This window comes from Vidua chalybeata, chromosome 2 (genome assembly GCF_026979565.1).
Source record: "Vidua chalybeata isolate OUT-0048 chromosome 2, bVidCha1 merged haplotype, whole genome shotgun sequence".
In the NCBI taxonomy this organism is placed as follows: Eukaryota; Metazoa; Chordata; class Aves; order Passeriformes; family Viduidae; genus Vidua; species Vidua chalybeata.
In genome coordinates this window covers 80,548,047-80,561,908 of record NC_071531.1, presented here as the reverse complement: position 1 = coordinate 80,561,908, position 13,862 = coordinate 80,548,047, and the positions used below count along the sequence as shown (strand labels likewise).

The following is a 13,862-nucleotide window of genomic DNA, read 5'->3' as shown; positions in this document are numbered from 1 at the left end:
TTCCCTTTTTTCCCATCTTCTGAACCAAAAGTGGGGATTTTTTTTTGTGGACTTGAGTGGAATAGACCACCTGAAATATGGAGGCACAACGTGCAGATGACATAAAGCCCCTTCCTTACTCAGCAAGATTGATACTAGTTACAGGCTGTCTCCTAAAGTACCATTCTCTGAGTGAGGTATAATAGCATACACTATGCTGTCCCCTTCCCACCCACTACACAGTTCCACCAGAGCTGGGCAGCCATGTGACACCTGAGTATCTTGGCACAGCTCTGCTTCATGGATCTCACTACAAGCATTTCATCTCCTTTGTTCTCACTGCACAAACTGGATGTTTGGAAAGTGTCAGATAAAGGAGACAAGAGGGAGAGAATTGACAAGGGTGTAGTCCCATGCAACCAATTCCACCTAAGAGAAAAGCAGTGCCACTTTGCCTATGCCCCAGTTTCTTGAAAGCCTTAAAGTTACTGCAGCTGCTGCATTCATAGAATCATATCATATCCTGAGTTGGGAGGGACCCACAAGAATCACTGAGTCCAACTCCTGGCCCTGCACCGGACATCCCCAAGAGTCACACCATGTGCCTGAGAGTGCTGTGCAAATGCTTCTTGAACTCGGTCAGGCTGGTGCTGTGATCACTGCCCTGGGGAGCCTGTTCCAGTGCCCAACCACCCTCTGGGTGAAGAACCTTTCCCTAAACTAGGGAATTGTTTCCTGAGCTTCTCCTTTTTGAACCTAGATCTTGCCTGACACAGTTCCATGCCATTTATGAGATATTTTTAAATATTTTCCCTACCAAGGTGGTTTAGAACTTTTCCCCTTAATCTATCAAACACCCTCAACACGTCTGTAGGACTAAGTGAAGAGAAGGGTCTTCATACTTTCCATCTGAAACTTTTCCTCTTTATGTGAAACAACTTGAGCTTCCACAGGTATTTGAAGAAGATGCAATTAGATTTCTCATTGATGCTTTGCATGCTTATTTGGCTGCAGAGGGCAATATAGCTTCCCCTCATTGCTCCAATAATCATGTAGTCCTCCAAGTGTTTCTCTCCTAGAATAAAAAGTGTCACCAGCTCCTCAAGCCTCTGTCATGAAAAGAAGCTGCTCAAGCACCAGACTCCTGCAGAGCATTCAGATAGAATGATCTTGAGCAGAGATGACTGCTATCTGTTCCTCTTTCAGAGAGGGTTGCTGAAGTCCTGCACTTCTATTCCCCATTTGCTATCATTTGGTTTCATTGCAAACTGCTTTACCCTTCCCAAGAAAGTCATGAAGCTACCTGAGGCTTCAGTTCCACTGCATGTAAGTCTGGGCTCCCCTGCCACAAAGCTTAACAAGCTGAGCAGTCCTGTAACCTACTTTCCCAGTAAAGAAACCTTACTGAAATATTACTGTTTTTTTGCCTTCTCAGAAAACTGGGTAGGATGAAACAACAAGTGCTAAGCCCACCTTTGATCAGTTGCTGTTATATTACCATGCACCGAGCTTTATTTCTACTAAAGAGGAAGATAATGGATAAGCCAAGCTTTACACTAAAGACAAGAGCTGAGTGTTGGAAAAAGTGTGTAGGAATCTCTGCAGAGGAATGTCCATATTCTCTAGCGTAGGACTAGGTAGTGACTTTGCCTAACCCAGTTATTGGCAAAATAATCTAATTCCTGTGGGAGCTTGTTCTGTACCTCTGCTGGAAAGAATTGAATTTAAATGAGGATTAGCTGCACTGAGATTCCATCAGATACCTGATCTAAACTCTGTTGCTTTTCTTAGTCAGGTCAGCCTTTGTTTAACACCAATGTTGTAAATGACTTTTCTGAGGTACAGGAGAGAAATTCTTGTTCCATAAATAGCTGTCATCATGTATGTTGTTTCACCCCTTACTGACAAACCAGAGCAATGTTTGGCTAGAGATATTTGTTTTCTATTCAGATTTAGGTCTCCAATACTGTCCAACAAGCACTGCAAACCCCAGGTTACAGATGAGACATAATGGGGTGTCCTGTGTGTTTGGTAAATAAGGAAATAGAAATGCAACCAACCATGTGCTGCATCAAAAATAAAAGTTACCATTTGATGGAATGTATATCCTGTGCTAAAATTTTCAGATTCATTTTTGCCATGGTTTGTTGCTAACACAAAAACATCACTTGAAGTCAGAGATAGTAAAAATGCAGCTGCTCCAAAGTTTAATAACTACTTTTCCCTGAAGACAAAGATAACAAGCAGATTAAAATGGTTGGCTGTGAAGGTAGCTGGACTGACACTATAGAACCTGCTTTTGTACTTGCAATTCAGTTCTTTTGAGACTTAAATATTGTCATTATTGAAGTTCACAAGGGCGTATAATACATAAATCACATTTATGGAAGTGAAGTGATAATTTCTCTTGATGAATAGGAGGTAGCTACATGTGGGTGAGAAAAGTACCATGTTTTCTGGTGATTTTTTACAATTTGAACAATTACATCAGCTGTTATTGCAGAAGTGCTGCAGGAAGGAAATGCTAGTTGTCTGTATCAGAGCTTATTTTGATTGCTGTGCCACAGGGAGCTTCCTTCTCCTCCAGCATTAAGAGAATAGGTGAAGACTAACAATGCAGATCTTGTGAAGTTTCAAGGCAGTGTAACCTTTCCTTTTAAAAACCAGTAATTATTTGCAAAATATGTGGTGTATGAAGTAATCCATTCAGTAATTGTGTTGGTTGAACTAAAATATTGCAGTAAGATTGATATGAAACCTGCACTTTAAATGGGACTCTTTGAACTGAACCTGCTATATAATAAATTTTTATGAACAGAATGGATCATTACAAACATGTAGCCTGAATAATGACATGGCAGGTGAGATTGCCAAATGCTGTATTTCACATATGATGCAGAAATGTCTGTTTAACCTTTCTCTGGTCATTCCCCTAAAGCAAGGTGGAGCACAGCACTATAGGTTATATGTATGCTTAATCAATAAAAAGAATATTTATCTCCAGAGCCTGATCCTTGTCATTATTTCTCTCTGTGTCTGCTTCTGTATGGTGTACCTGTGGATATCCAGAGGACTTATTTTATGTTACTTTAAATGCAGGTGCACCCTCAAATGTACTACATATATTCAGTCCCCCTCTGTCCACTGGAGGAGGGAACCTGTACTCCTTCACTTTTGCCTCTAGCCATGGTACATGTTAGATGACAGGTGATGTGGCCCTCCAAGGCTGCTCTTGCATCCCTTTGGGTGCTTTGCAATTGCAACTGCTCAGACTTACTGAAATAGATGTTAGAGGCCAGCTCAGTATCTTGGTGTATGATTTGCCTTTCAGCCCCAGACACAGCGATATCAAAGCAGAGATACTGGGAAGCTGTTTCTCAGCAACACCCCATCCTTCCCACTTACACTCTGCTTTCCATGGATATATTTATGTGGTATTTCACAGGAGATGTGAACTCACTCTGCCCACATACTGAGCCCACTTTGAGTGAGTCAGCTCCATCAAACAAGCTGAGTAGCTCTGGGTAACATGCTACAAAGCCTGAGAGGTTAGGAGGGAAAGGTTAGCAGCTCTGCTTGGTGCCAAAAGAGGGCTTGTGGTAACAGAGGGAGCATGTGTCCTCCTGCACATTTGTAGACATCCCCAAGGGGAACAAAAGTAAAAATTTAGAAATTTCTTTTCTAAAAACTTCCATGCTTGAGTTTACCCCCACCTTCCGTACATATCTGCTCTGTATCTCACACTTGTTTTAAGAGTTTGTGTGACCCAAAGTAGTTCCTGACCCACCCTCAAATATTCTGCTGGAGATAAGGGACTTCCTCTAAGTCCCTTGTGATAGAACAGAGCTGCTTTCTGTGTGCAGGACCCGCTGTGACAAAGTGAATTTTTTAAATATCAGTGAAGGGTGAAAGCTGGGCTACTTTGCTGCTGTGCCACAGAACCCACTGGTGAGATGTAGCTGTGCATGCTGATCAGAGCTCTCTTCCCAGGATATTGCTAACTGCAACCTCTTGACCTGCCTTTGTCTAATAGATTTCAAGTGGCTCCAAGCTGTAGCTCATTCAGCTCCAGAAAAATATGACTTCTAGGCTGTGTCATTTACAAATGTAATCTCAAAAGATAGTAACATCCTTGCTATGTCTATATCAAGGAATAAAATTAATCATATAATTTGTGTTTATAATATGATTTTTCAATTTTTAGACTGTTTTATTATTAGCTGATATATTATTGTTCTACAATTTCCATATCAGCTGCACCTCAAACAAAAGTTTTTGTATATGGTGTCTCTAAGCTTTTGTATACCAAAGGGAAAATATAATTCCTCAGCCTCATGCTTTATCTGTGTTGTCTCCCACTGGAGACATTTCAGGATAAAGAATCATTCTTATTTCATGTATTAAACAAGTCTGGAAACATAGCGTTGTCTTACAAGAATTTCTGATTATGCTTTTTAAAAGCCTTTTCTCCAAATATTCCAAATTCTTGAACCAAATAGCTTTTGACTTCTAAAATAAGTTCTTGTTTCCTGTCAACACTTCAAAACAAGAGGACAACTTGGTTTTTTATTGTGCCATTTTTTGGTTTAAAAACCCTGAGATGACATTCAAGAGAAAACGAAAACGATCTGTTTCAAAAAACAGAGTAAAAATAAGTAACATTTATTTTGACATCTTCTGGGAATGAAAATCAAATTTTCTCATGTTAAAGCATTTTTTTACAACAAAATCTTTTTTTTTTCTCTTTGCCATAGTGCGGCCTTTTATTTTTTTTATTTTTTTTTTTAAGTGGAAGAAGGTGCTGGCAACATGGTGAATATATTGAATCCACGGGGACTGAAAGTGTCTGTAAAGATGGCTGAGGGAATGGGGGGCTGCTGATCAGAGCAGGGATTTCCAGCTGTGTCTTGTCTTTGCTATTTTATGTGACAGTAAATGAAGCAATTGTTACCTCCTGTTTCTTTGATATCTGAGAGCCACAGGTTGAGGCTAAGGTGCCAGGTGCTGCACAGGCCAGGGGAATGAGATAGTCCCTTAATGACAGACCTTAAAACATGCACACAGGACAAAGCACAACAGAGAGATACAGACAGAAGGATCAGGCACTCATGCACTGGGACTGCAATACTCCACTCACTGAGGACAAGTATGGAGGGACTTGTCTGAATGCCAAAAAGGTGTACAGTAGAGAATGGTATAATGAACATTTTGGAGTGGTACATGAGTTCCTTAACAAGGATTTGGGGTTGAGCAGTGAAGGGCCTTCATGACAGAAGCCAGTAGATCTGATGTGAAGAGAGCAAAGAAGCAGCAGAAGGGAATGAACAGGGAAGAACACTTGGAGTTAAGAAGAGCATTGGGTTAATGTGATGGTGGTTGCAGCAGCATTCTGAGCTGTGCAGTTATTTATGATAGCTGGAGAAAACAGGTCATGTAATGATGGCATCACTAGAACTGGCAATCTGGATCTAGCTCTAGACTAATATGCAAATAGTCTAACAAATACTAGGCTTTAGAGAGACAAGAGACTGATATCTTACACATCTGTTGTGTGTCTTCAGAAAATTATTTCTAAATTGCTTGTTCTAAAACCAGGGCCTTTGGAAGTCATCCACATTATTGTAATAAACCCTGCCCATTGCTGCAGAACTTAGGAACAAGATGAGGACTGAGGCCCTATTGCATTAGCTGCTGCATGGGCATAAAGCTGTAAGGAGATCTTTAATGACAACTTCTATTCCCTGTTGCTATTTAGTTTTTCTTAGGGGAATTGTTGGGTTGTGGTGTGGAAATCCAGAGTTATAGAGGTATGAAATAAATAAGAAAGCTGAAATATTCAAAGGATAGAAGTACAGGGTGAACAGATGGAGATAGTACATGACTTTAGAGATGAAACATCTAAAAGATCCAGCAGAGAGGAAGGAGTTCCTTCTCTGAGCACAGAAAACACCCCAGTGATCTCAAGTGTGACTGTGGGCTCATGCTTTCATGGCCTGTGCAGCTGCTCCTTACAGCTTGAGTGGGTTGACTCCTCCCTTGTTATTCCCTTGTGCTGACTGTAGAGCATATCTGAATAGTAAAGAGATTTGCAATTAAGAGAAATGCTTCAGAGAGCTAAAAAAACTCTCGTTTTTGCTGAATGTGTATTTTGTTGCATATTTTTTCTTTTTATTTTTTGAGCCATTAAATTAACAATTAATAATTTTCATGGTGGTCACCTGCTTTTACCTAGCACTGAGATTTGATCCCTACATCTTCTAGCAAAAAAGAAGGCAAGGAGCTTGATTAATCATTGCTAAGAAAGCTGTTGCCTCAGTACCTTCATGCATCTGCACTACTGAGAGGGAATGATCTAAAAAAAACCGGAAATGTTTATAAGCCAGTGCTTTTTTCTTTCACCTGAGTGATCTCAACTGCACCTCTGCTTCATCTATCCTTCCCTCCTTTCGTGCAATCAGGCCTGGGCAGGGAAGGTGAGGGACAGCAGATGGTAGGCTGGCTGTTGCTCAGTTTAGAAAGCAACTCCTAACATTTGGCTCACACCTGTCAGCAGACGTCGTATACACTTGTTTATCCTCCTCTGTACCATATGTTTCCATGCAAAATCAGTTCCAATGATCTATTGCCTTATTGCTATCACTCCTATTATGGTTGTAACTGAGCATTTCACAGTCATTAATACATTTAGCCTGACAGCATCCCTGCTGCGTAGGCATCTAATATCTCCCACAGTACAGATGGGTTAGCTCAAGCTCAGATCCACAGCTCCTCAAAAGCTTCATTGAAATTGATGGGAAGGAAACACATCTCTAGGGGATGCAAGTTTGGGAGAGCAAGTTGCATGCTGGGTTTCACTCAAAGAATTTACAATAGAGTGAGGAAATTCCTCTGTAAGATCCTACTTGGATGCTCAAATGCTGGACCATTGTTGATTTCCTGACACAGCGCTGCTGCCTACCTCTGCAAACCCAGCAGAACTGTGGTTGTTGTTGTCATCAGAAGATACAGTTGAAAAGTTAGTTAAAAGCCCATTGGCCCAATGTAGTGTTAGTAGTCAGCTCAAAAGTATTCTGCCCAAATGAGAAAAGTTGATAAGGACCAAAAAATGTGCTTCTGCTGCTCTGGAGACTGTCTCCCACTTCCTCTATTCTTTGTATTCTTGCTTGCCTCTCAGAAAAGAATTTCTTCACAACCCTTCAAGTCTATGTAGGAGAGGAGCAGTGTTTTCTAAAATGCACTGTATGTACCTGTCAGTCACCTACTTATTAATTATAACTAAAAGCATGATTAATCTGTCACAGATAGAGATGCTAAGTAACCCAAAGCAGGCTAATGCATTTCTGTCACCTACACAAAAGGCAGCATTATTCTCAGATTTTACATCTGTGTGTACTAAGGCCCATATTCACAGCAGCTGCAGAGCACTGGTGATGCCTTGCTGCCACAGATGGGGTGAGGTTGCATCATGTGTATCTCTATTGCCTCCACAGAGCCTGTGCAGTGGTTTATTTCCTCAACACTAGTACGGTTTAATAAGGTTATCTTTTGCAAATAATTTTGCCTTTTAAAATTGATAACAACTATAGTTATGAGAATTATTTCCAGGGACTTATAATGACTATACTGAAATTCCTCAGTGGAAAGGGTCAGCATGAAGACCAAGGTGCTACTTAAGCCTTGCAGTGAGTGGAGCTAAAAGGTGCACAGGTCTCCTGCAAATGCCAATGTCTAAGGAAAACAATTCTTTTGACATGGCACAACATATTTTTTCCTTTCTATGTTCCTTTTCTCTGAATATTCAATTGATCCATTTTTTAATAGCTTAGATGTTGGAAAGTTAATTTCCAGGCACCAGTTTGAGATTAGTAACCACACTTGAAACCCTCAACCATCCATCCTGTGAAGCAGTCAATGCATGGATATGCTAAATCACAGCTAAGCTACACTGTGTAAGGTTTAAAATGTCCTCAATAAAAGCTTTTCACATAAAAGATTTTCAAAACTGACACTTCCAGAAGACTAATTATACCCTATGATATGAGGAGCAGAAGACATTTAAGTCTTAACCATTGAACGAACGATTCCACTGATGCCTGGGTGACTTGCTAAGACTTGATGCCTTATTTCTGGATGGGTAAAATATGAGGAATATAATCAGCAAGCTCATTAAATATATAATCTCTTATATATATATATAATATTTTTATTAGATATAAATAGTATTATTTTTTTCAGTCCTCTTATACTTAAAATATATATGAGAAGCAAAAGCCCAACTTCAATTTTGTCTTTTTACATCTACTAGCTTTTTGGTTAAATAAGATAAAGTTTTACGTAAGAGTTTTGATATGAACTGCCCGAGACTGCAAGATGTAGAGCTTGTAAGATGTACAGCTTACAAGCTGTAATTTGCATCCCTCCTATGCTGCATGCCTCAGTGGCCCAAATGAAGAATCCATTTTGGTCTTCATCTCAATAGGCATCTTGCTGCATGCAGGCAAATTCTCAGACAGTAGGTTTCTGAGTATGCAGATTTATGTAAGTTTGTTGTTTTTTGTTTTGTTTTTTTTTTTTTGTTGTTGTTGTTGTTTTGTTTGTTTTTTTGTTGGTTTTTTGTTTGTTTGTTTGTGGTGGTTTTTTTTTTTTTTTTTTTTTGTTCTAAGCTATGCAGTAGTCAAGTAACATTCAGTGGAGAAAAAGTAAAAGATGGATAAGAAAATATAAACTGCTCCAGAACAAGTTTATTGTGTGTGGCTCTTACAGTTCTTTGCTTAGCTTTTTTTTTTTTTTTTAATTGCTCTTTAGTCATCACAATTTGGTATAAATGAAGTCCAGAGTAAATTGCTTGTAGCCATTCACATGTACTATGGTGACAGAAATGGAATCTTGGAATGCCACCCTTAATGTAGCAATTTCACCAGTTTCTTGCAAAACTGTGCTCTCCTACCCTTTCTTATTAATAAACATGATATCCTTCTGTTTGCTCTCCTTTCATTATGCACAGCTGTACTCTTTCATCAAGAAGCAGTCAAAATTTGTTTGTCACACTTAAATACTAATTTTTTCTTCTTTATTTATGAATAGCACGCTTAGATTTTCCTTATGGGATAGAAATTGAAACAGCCCTGACATTTAGAATGTAAAGGAATTGCTCCAAATGATTATAGTCGTGTTAAAATGAGTCACTCACTTTTGATCCAAACTTCCTGCCATACACATCCATATATATTAATCATTATGACATCATTGAAGAACTATTTTTACCTTTTTAATAAAAGCTGAGTGCATTTGTCAAGTCATCAAATTATATTTAATCCAGTGAACATACAGACTGGTTAGGAAAGACACATACTTTCAAATAACAGCACAGCTTCTTTGTACATGTCTAAAAATGTTGTGTGTGTAAAAACATGTAAAATGTGTGCACTCTTTGAAATGCAGGTGAAAAGCACACTGTAAAAAAAGCCCCACATAATGAATTAGTTTTACTCAGGAAAATGAAACTTACCTGTCCACAAATGCATGGTGTAATACAAAGATAGGATCATTTGCAGAGCCTTGTACTTGGGACATGGAGCCATTCATGTAGATGTGAAGTGCGTTATGCAAACCGCTTTGTGCTGGGTTGGATATCGCAGTCTGTGGATCAGCAAATCCTGGAGAGAAAATCATATGCTGATATGACAATGTGTATAATTCTTTTTCCAGTAACAGTGAAGATCAAAGTACTTACTTTCATTTACATTCAGCCTTTTAGACAAGAGCTTAGGAAAACTTGTAAAGGAGTGCTAATATATTTCAAAGGCATAGCAAAGATAAAATTAAAATAAGCTAAATTAAAACTCCTGCCGTGTAGCTAATGTAGCATGTCAGCAAATGCACTGCTTAATTGCTTTATATTTTTAAATTTCTTTGTCCATTTTGTCTGTCTAGTAAAATGCTACATAATCCCTATAGACATTTATGTGTGGACATTTATTTATGTTGGGAAAACTTATTCACTTTATTTTCATTTTTAATCTCTGTATTTACAGGCTCCTAAGATAAAACAGGTTATTTTATCTCATCATATACTCAGTAATTTATTAATGTTTGTCTCTATAGAACACATTCTTTTATTGATGGGAGATGCAATCTACAATCTCTACAGAAGGATTTGGTGAGTAATCAATAATCTTTTACAGTCCGACTTGCAGGATGGAAGTCTATGGACCACTGTTATTTTTGAGGATGCTTAAAAGATGGGCTTTAGGAAGAGCTTACACAGACCAACTCCCAAGCAGGAAATACTGGAACATGAGTTTGTGCATCATAACCATAGCACCTAAGAACCAAAATACATTAATAGCCATCCATCTTTCTGAGTCTATAGTAAGACAAAGCTTTGAGGAATTCAGGGGAAATCAGAGTTGAAAATATAATTAGGACATTTGGAGAAGGTAGAGTTGGCTTGCTATGAATATTGTAAACTTTAAGGTAAAGTCTGGATTCAGGAAATAAAGAAGAATACATTAACACCTGCAGATTTTAAGTACATCAGATATGGACCAGGATTCTGGAGGGTTCTGCTAGGTGACATAAACAGCAAAGGACAGTTCTCAAAGCAAAAATTGGGTCCACAGAAATCTGCATGATGGTGAATGCTATGTTTCCCATTATAAAGAATATATGTACATTGTCAGTCTATCCAGAACTCACAGGAAGCAGTGGCAACAATTTTGGCTTTCTTGCTGCTAGCCACAGCACATAGTTATTGGGATCAGTCAATTTAGCAATACTAGGACATTTCTGTGAACATTAACTGGATAGGATATATCTATGCATCATTCTGAAGCAATTCTTCCACTTATGTTCCACTGCATTAAGTATTTAAGTATGTTTAAGGGAAGAAAAACTTATTGCAGGGTCTGGGTAGACAGCTAGATGTTTGATATCAGACTTTGGATGCTTCTTACATTTCTTAATGCATTTCAAACACTTGATCTAATAATTCATAAAAATATATGGAATACTCATTCTGGCTCTGGACAGCTTTTCATGGAACATCTGCACATAAGCAATTATCTTAATCATCAAAATCTCTGTACTGGAACAGCTTTAGCAACCCCACCCTCTGGCTCCAGATAATTGGGGTGCATCCAGTCAGTGTCAAAGTTGATGTCATGTTTAACCCTGCACGTGAGAAGTTCTAATATCTGATCTCTTGTTATGAAAACTCCATATAAATTTGTAAGTTAGCAGGAATAAAGCCATGATGTGATGTTACTGCATCTTATTAGCTGGGGTCTTATTCATTCAGACTTTTTAAAACTTCAGTGCAATCAGCTATGCAGGATGACATACTAGAGTGGGCTTGCCCAAAAAGAACATGTAAAAACTTCACAGTTTTCTCAGATGCAGGAAACTTCACTGAGGTAGCTGCAGTAAAATCACCTCTAAAGCAGATGTGAGACTACAGATACAAGCAGTGAGCGGAAATAAGAGTTCCTCGTCTCTGTATAGGGGAACTCTTCTTCCTCCAGCTGCCTTGCCCCATGCTGTGCCTTCCTCTCCTCTGCACTACCTTTATCTTGTCAGTCCTTTTGTGAACAGATTTCACTGACTATCCTGGCGGTAAACAACCCTGGAGTGTGGGATGTCAGGTTTTCTTTCCAGGTCCCTAAAATGCAGAGTCTCAGATAAGGATATAATGAGGACAAGTGATGGTAGCAAAAAAGGAGGGAGAGTGACTGACAAATGGATGGAGGAGACTGCAGTGAGCTATTAAATCATCTTAGCCAGTATAGAAAGCTGTAACATTGAGACGTTCTTATAAACCTTTGGTTGATTATAGTGCATCAGAAATAGCTATCAGGACATACATCACTGAAGTGAAGTTTCTCCAGTGATTTGGATAAGAGAAAAATCACAGTTTTAAAGCTTCATAGACCTTGTTCTGCTCTTGCTCCTAACACTGTTGATCAGCAACAATGATTCAGGGTATTTGAAGTAACTTTACTGAGGCAGGCCAAATTAAATCAGGTGGGAATTTAGACCAAAGTTTATTATAATAGAAACTAATGATACCGCTCAAAATTAAGGCTGCTGGATAGTTTTTAGGATGGTATATCAGTGGTTCTCATTGAACATGCAATTAGCTCAGGTGTATGCCTTTTAATAGAGTACTTAATTATATTAACTGTGGATTTTGCATTCTGCTAACAGAGACCATAGAAGTCCATGCACAATCAGTCAAGTGCAGAACTTTATGTACTGAAAGCAGGTAGTGCTAAGTTGCTCATTTGCCACTGACTGAGGTGCTGTAACTACACCTAGCAGCAGGTATGTAGAGCTTGGAGAGCATTAGCACTGCAAAGTGCTACAGATATGGAGGATCCATTCCAACAATCCTATCTTCTTTAATTATCCTGGGGAACTGCTTAGCATCTCTGGCATCCCTAGCATCATTGAGATATCCATAACAGTTTTGCAAGTGGTTTTCTGAACTGCAAAACAGTATTTCTTACAAAATAAATTTTAGTTTTGTGCGACTTTCTAGGCCAGTGGAAAGGACAACTGGTACCTTAAAGGTCAAATTCTGCTTTGTTTGTTGCATGTTGAGGGGATTGATTGCGCCCCCAGTCAGTTTGCAGAAAACACTAAGCTGGATGGTTGATCTGCTGGAGACCAGGAATCACAGAATCAATGAGGTTGGAAAAGACCTTTGAGATCATCCAGTCCAACCTATGACCAGACATCCCATGTCAACTTGATCATGGCACTAAGTGCCATGTCCCATCTTTCCTTAAACACTTCCACAGATGGTAGCTCACCACCTCCCTGGGAAGCCCATTCCAATGACTAATCACATTTTCTGTAAAGAAATTCCTCCTAATGCCCAACCTAAACCTCTCCTGGTGCAGCATCCTCCTGGACAGGATGATCTGTCATCTCATCCTGCTGCTAGTTGCTGGGGAGAAGAGACCGACCCCACCTGGCTACAACCTACTTTCAGAGAGTGATTCGGTCCCCCATGAGCCTCCTTTTCCTCAGGCTAAACAACCTCATCTCCCTCAGAAGCTCATCATAAGACATGTGCTGCAGACCCTTCATTACCCCTGTTGCCCTCCTCTGGACTGGAAGAAGGTTCTGCAGAGAGATCTGGACAGGCTGGATTGATGGTCTGAGGAAAACTGCATGAGGTTCAACCAGGTGAAGTGGTGGTTCACAACATGAGTGCTACAGGTTTGGGGAAGAGTGGCTGGAAAGCCATCCATTGGAAAAAGACCTGTTGGTTGACAGCAGCTGAACATGATCCAGATTGTGCCCAGGTGGCCAAGAAGGCCAATGGCATCCTGGCCTGTATCAGCAATGGTGTGGCCAGCAGGACCAGGGCAGTGATTGTCTCCTGTATTGGGCAGTGGTGAGGCCACACCTCGAATTCTGTGTTCAGTTCTGGGCCCCTCACTATGGGAAAGACATTGAGGGGCTGGAGCGTGTCCAGAGAAGGACAACAGAGCTGGGGAAGGGTCTGGAGCACAAGTCCTGCGAGGAGTTGCTGAGAGAGCTGGGGGTGTTTAGCCTGGAGAAAAGGAGGCTCAGGAGAGACCTGGTCACTCTACATCTGCCTGAAAGGAGGCTGCAGCAAGATGGGGGTCAACCTCTTCTCACAGGCAATAAGAAACAGAAGAAGTTACCTCAAGTTGCCACAGGAGATGTTTAGATGAGATTTTAGGAAAAATTTGTTCTTGAAAAGGGTGTCTGGGCCTTGGAACAGGTTGTCCAGATAAGTGGTAGAAACACTATGCCTGGAAGTGTTTATATAACATCTGCATATGGTACCTGGAAATATGGTTTAATAGTGAAAATGGCAGGTTAATAGTTGGATTTGGAGATCTTAGACA

General features: G+C 39.9%; 1 protein-coding gene across 1 annotated transcript in view; it reads right to left on the bottom strand.

Annotated features, from left to right (window-relative positions):
* The window catches only part of TYR (tyrosinase), a 42,091-nt gene that overhangs the window by 13,537 nt on the left and 14,692 nt on the right, over positions 1-13,862 (bottom strand). Inside the window, exon 3 of the mRNA XM_053935158.1 lies at positions 9,488-9,635. Within this exon, the coding sequence (XP_053791133.1) occupies positions 9,488-9,635 (148 nt within the window). The remainder of the gene's footprint in view (positions 1-9,487; positions 9,636-13,862) is intronic.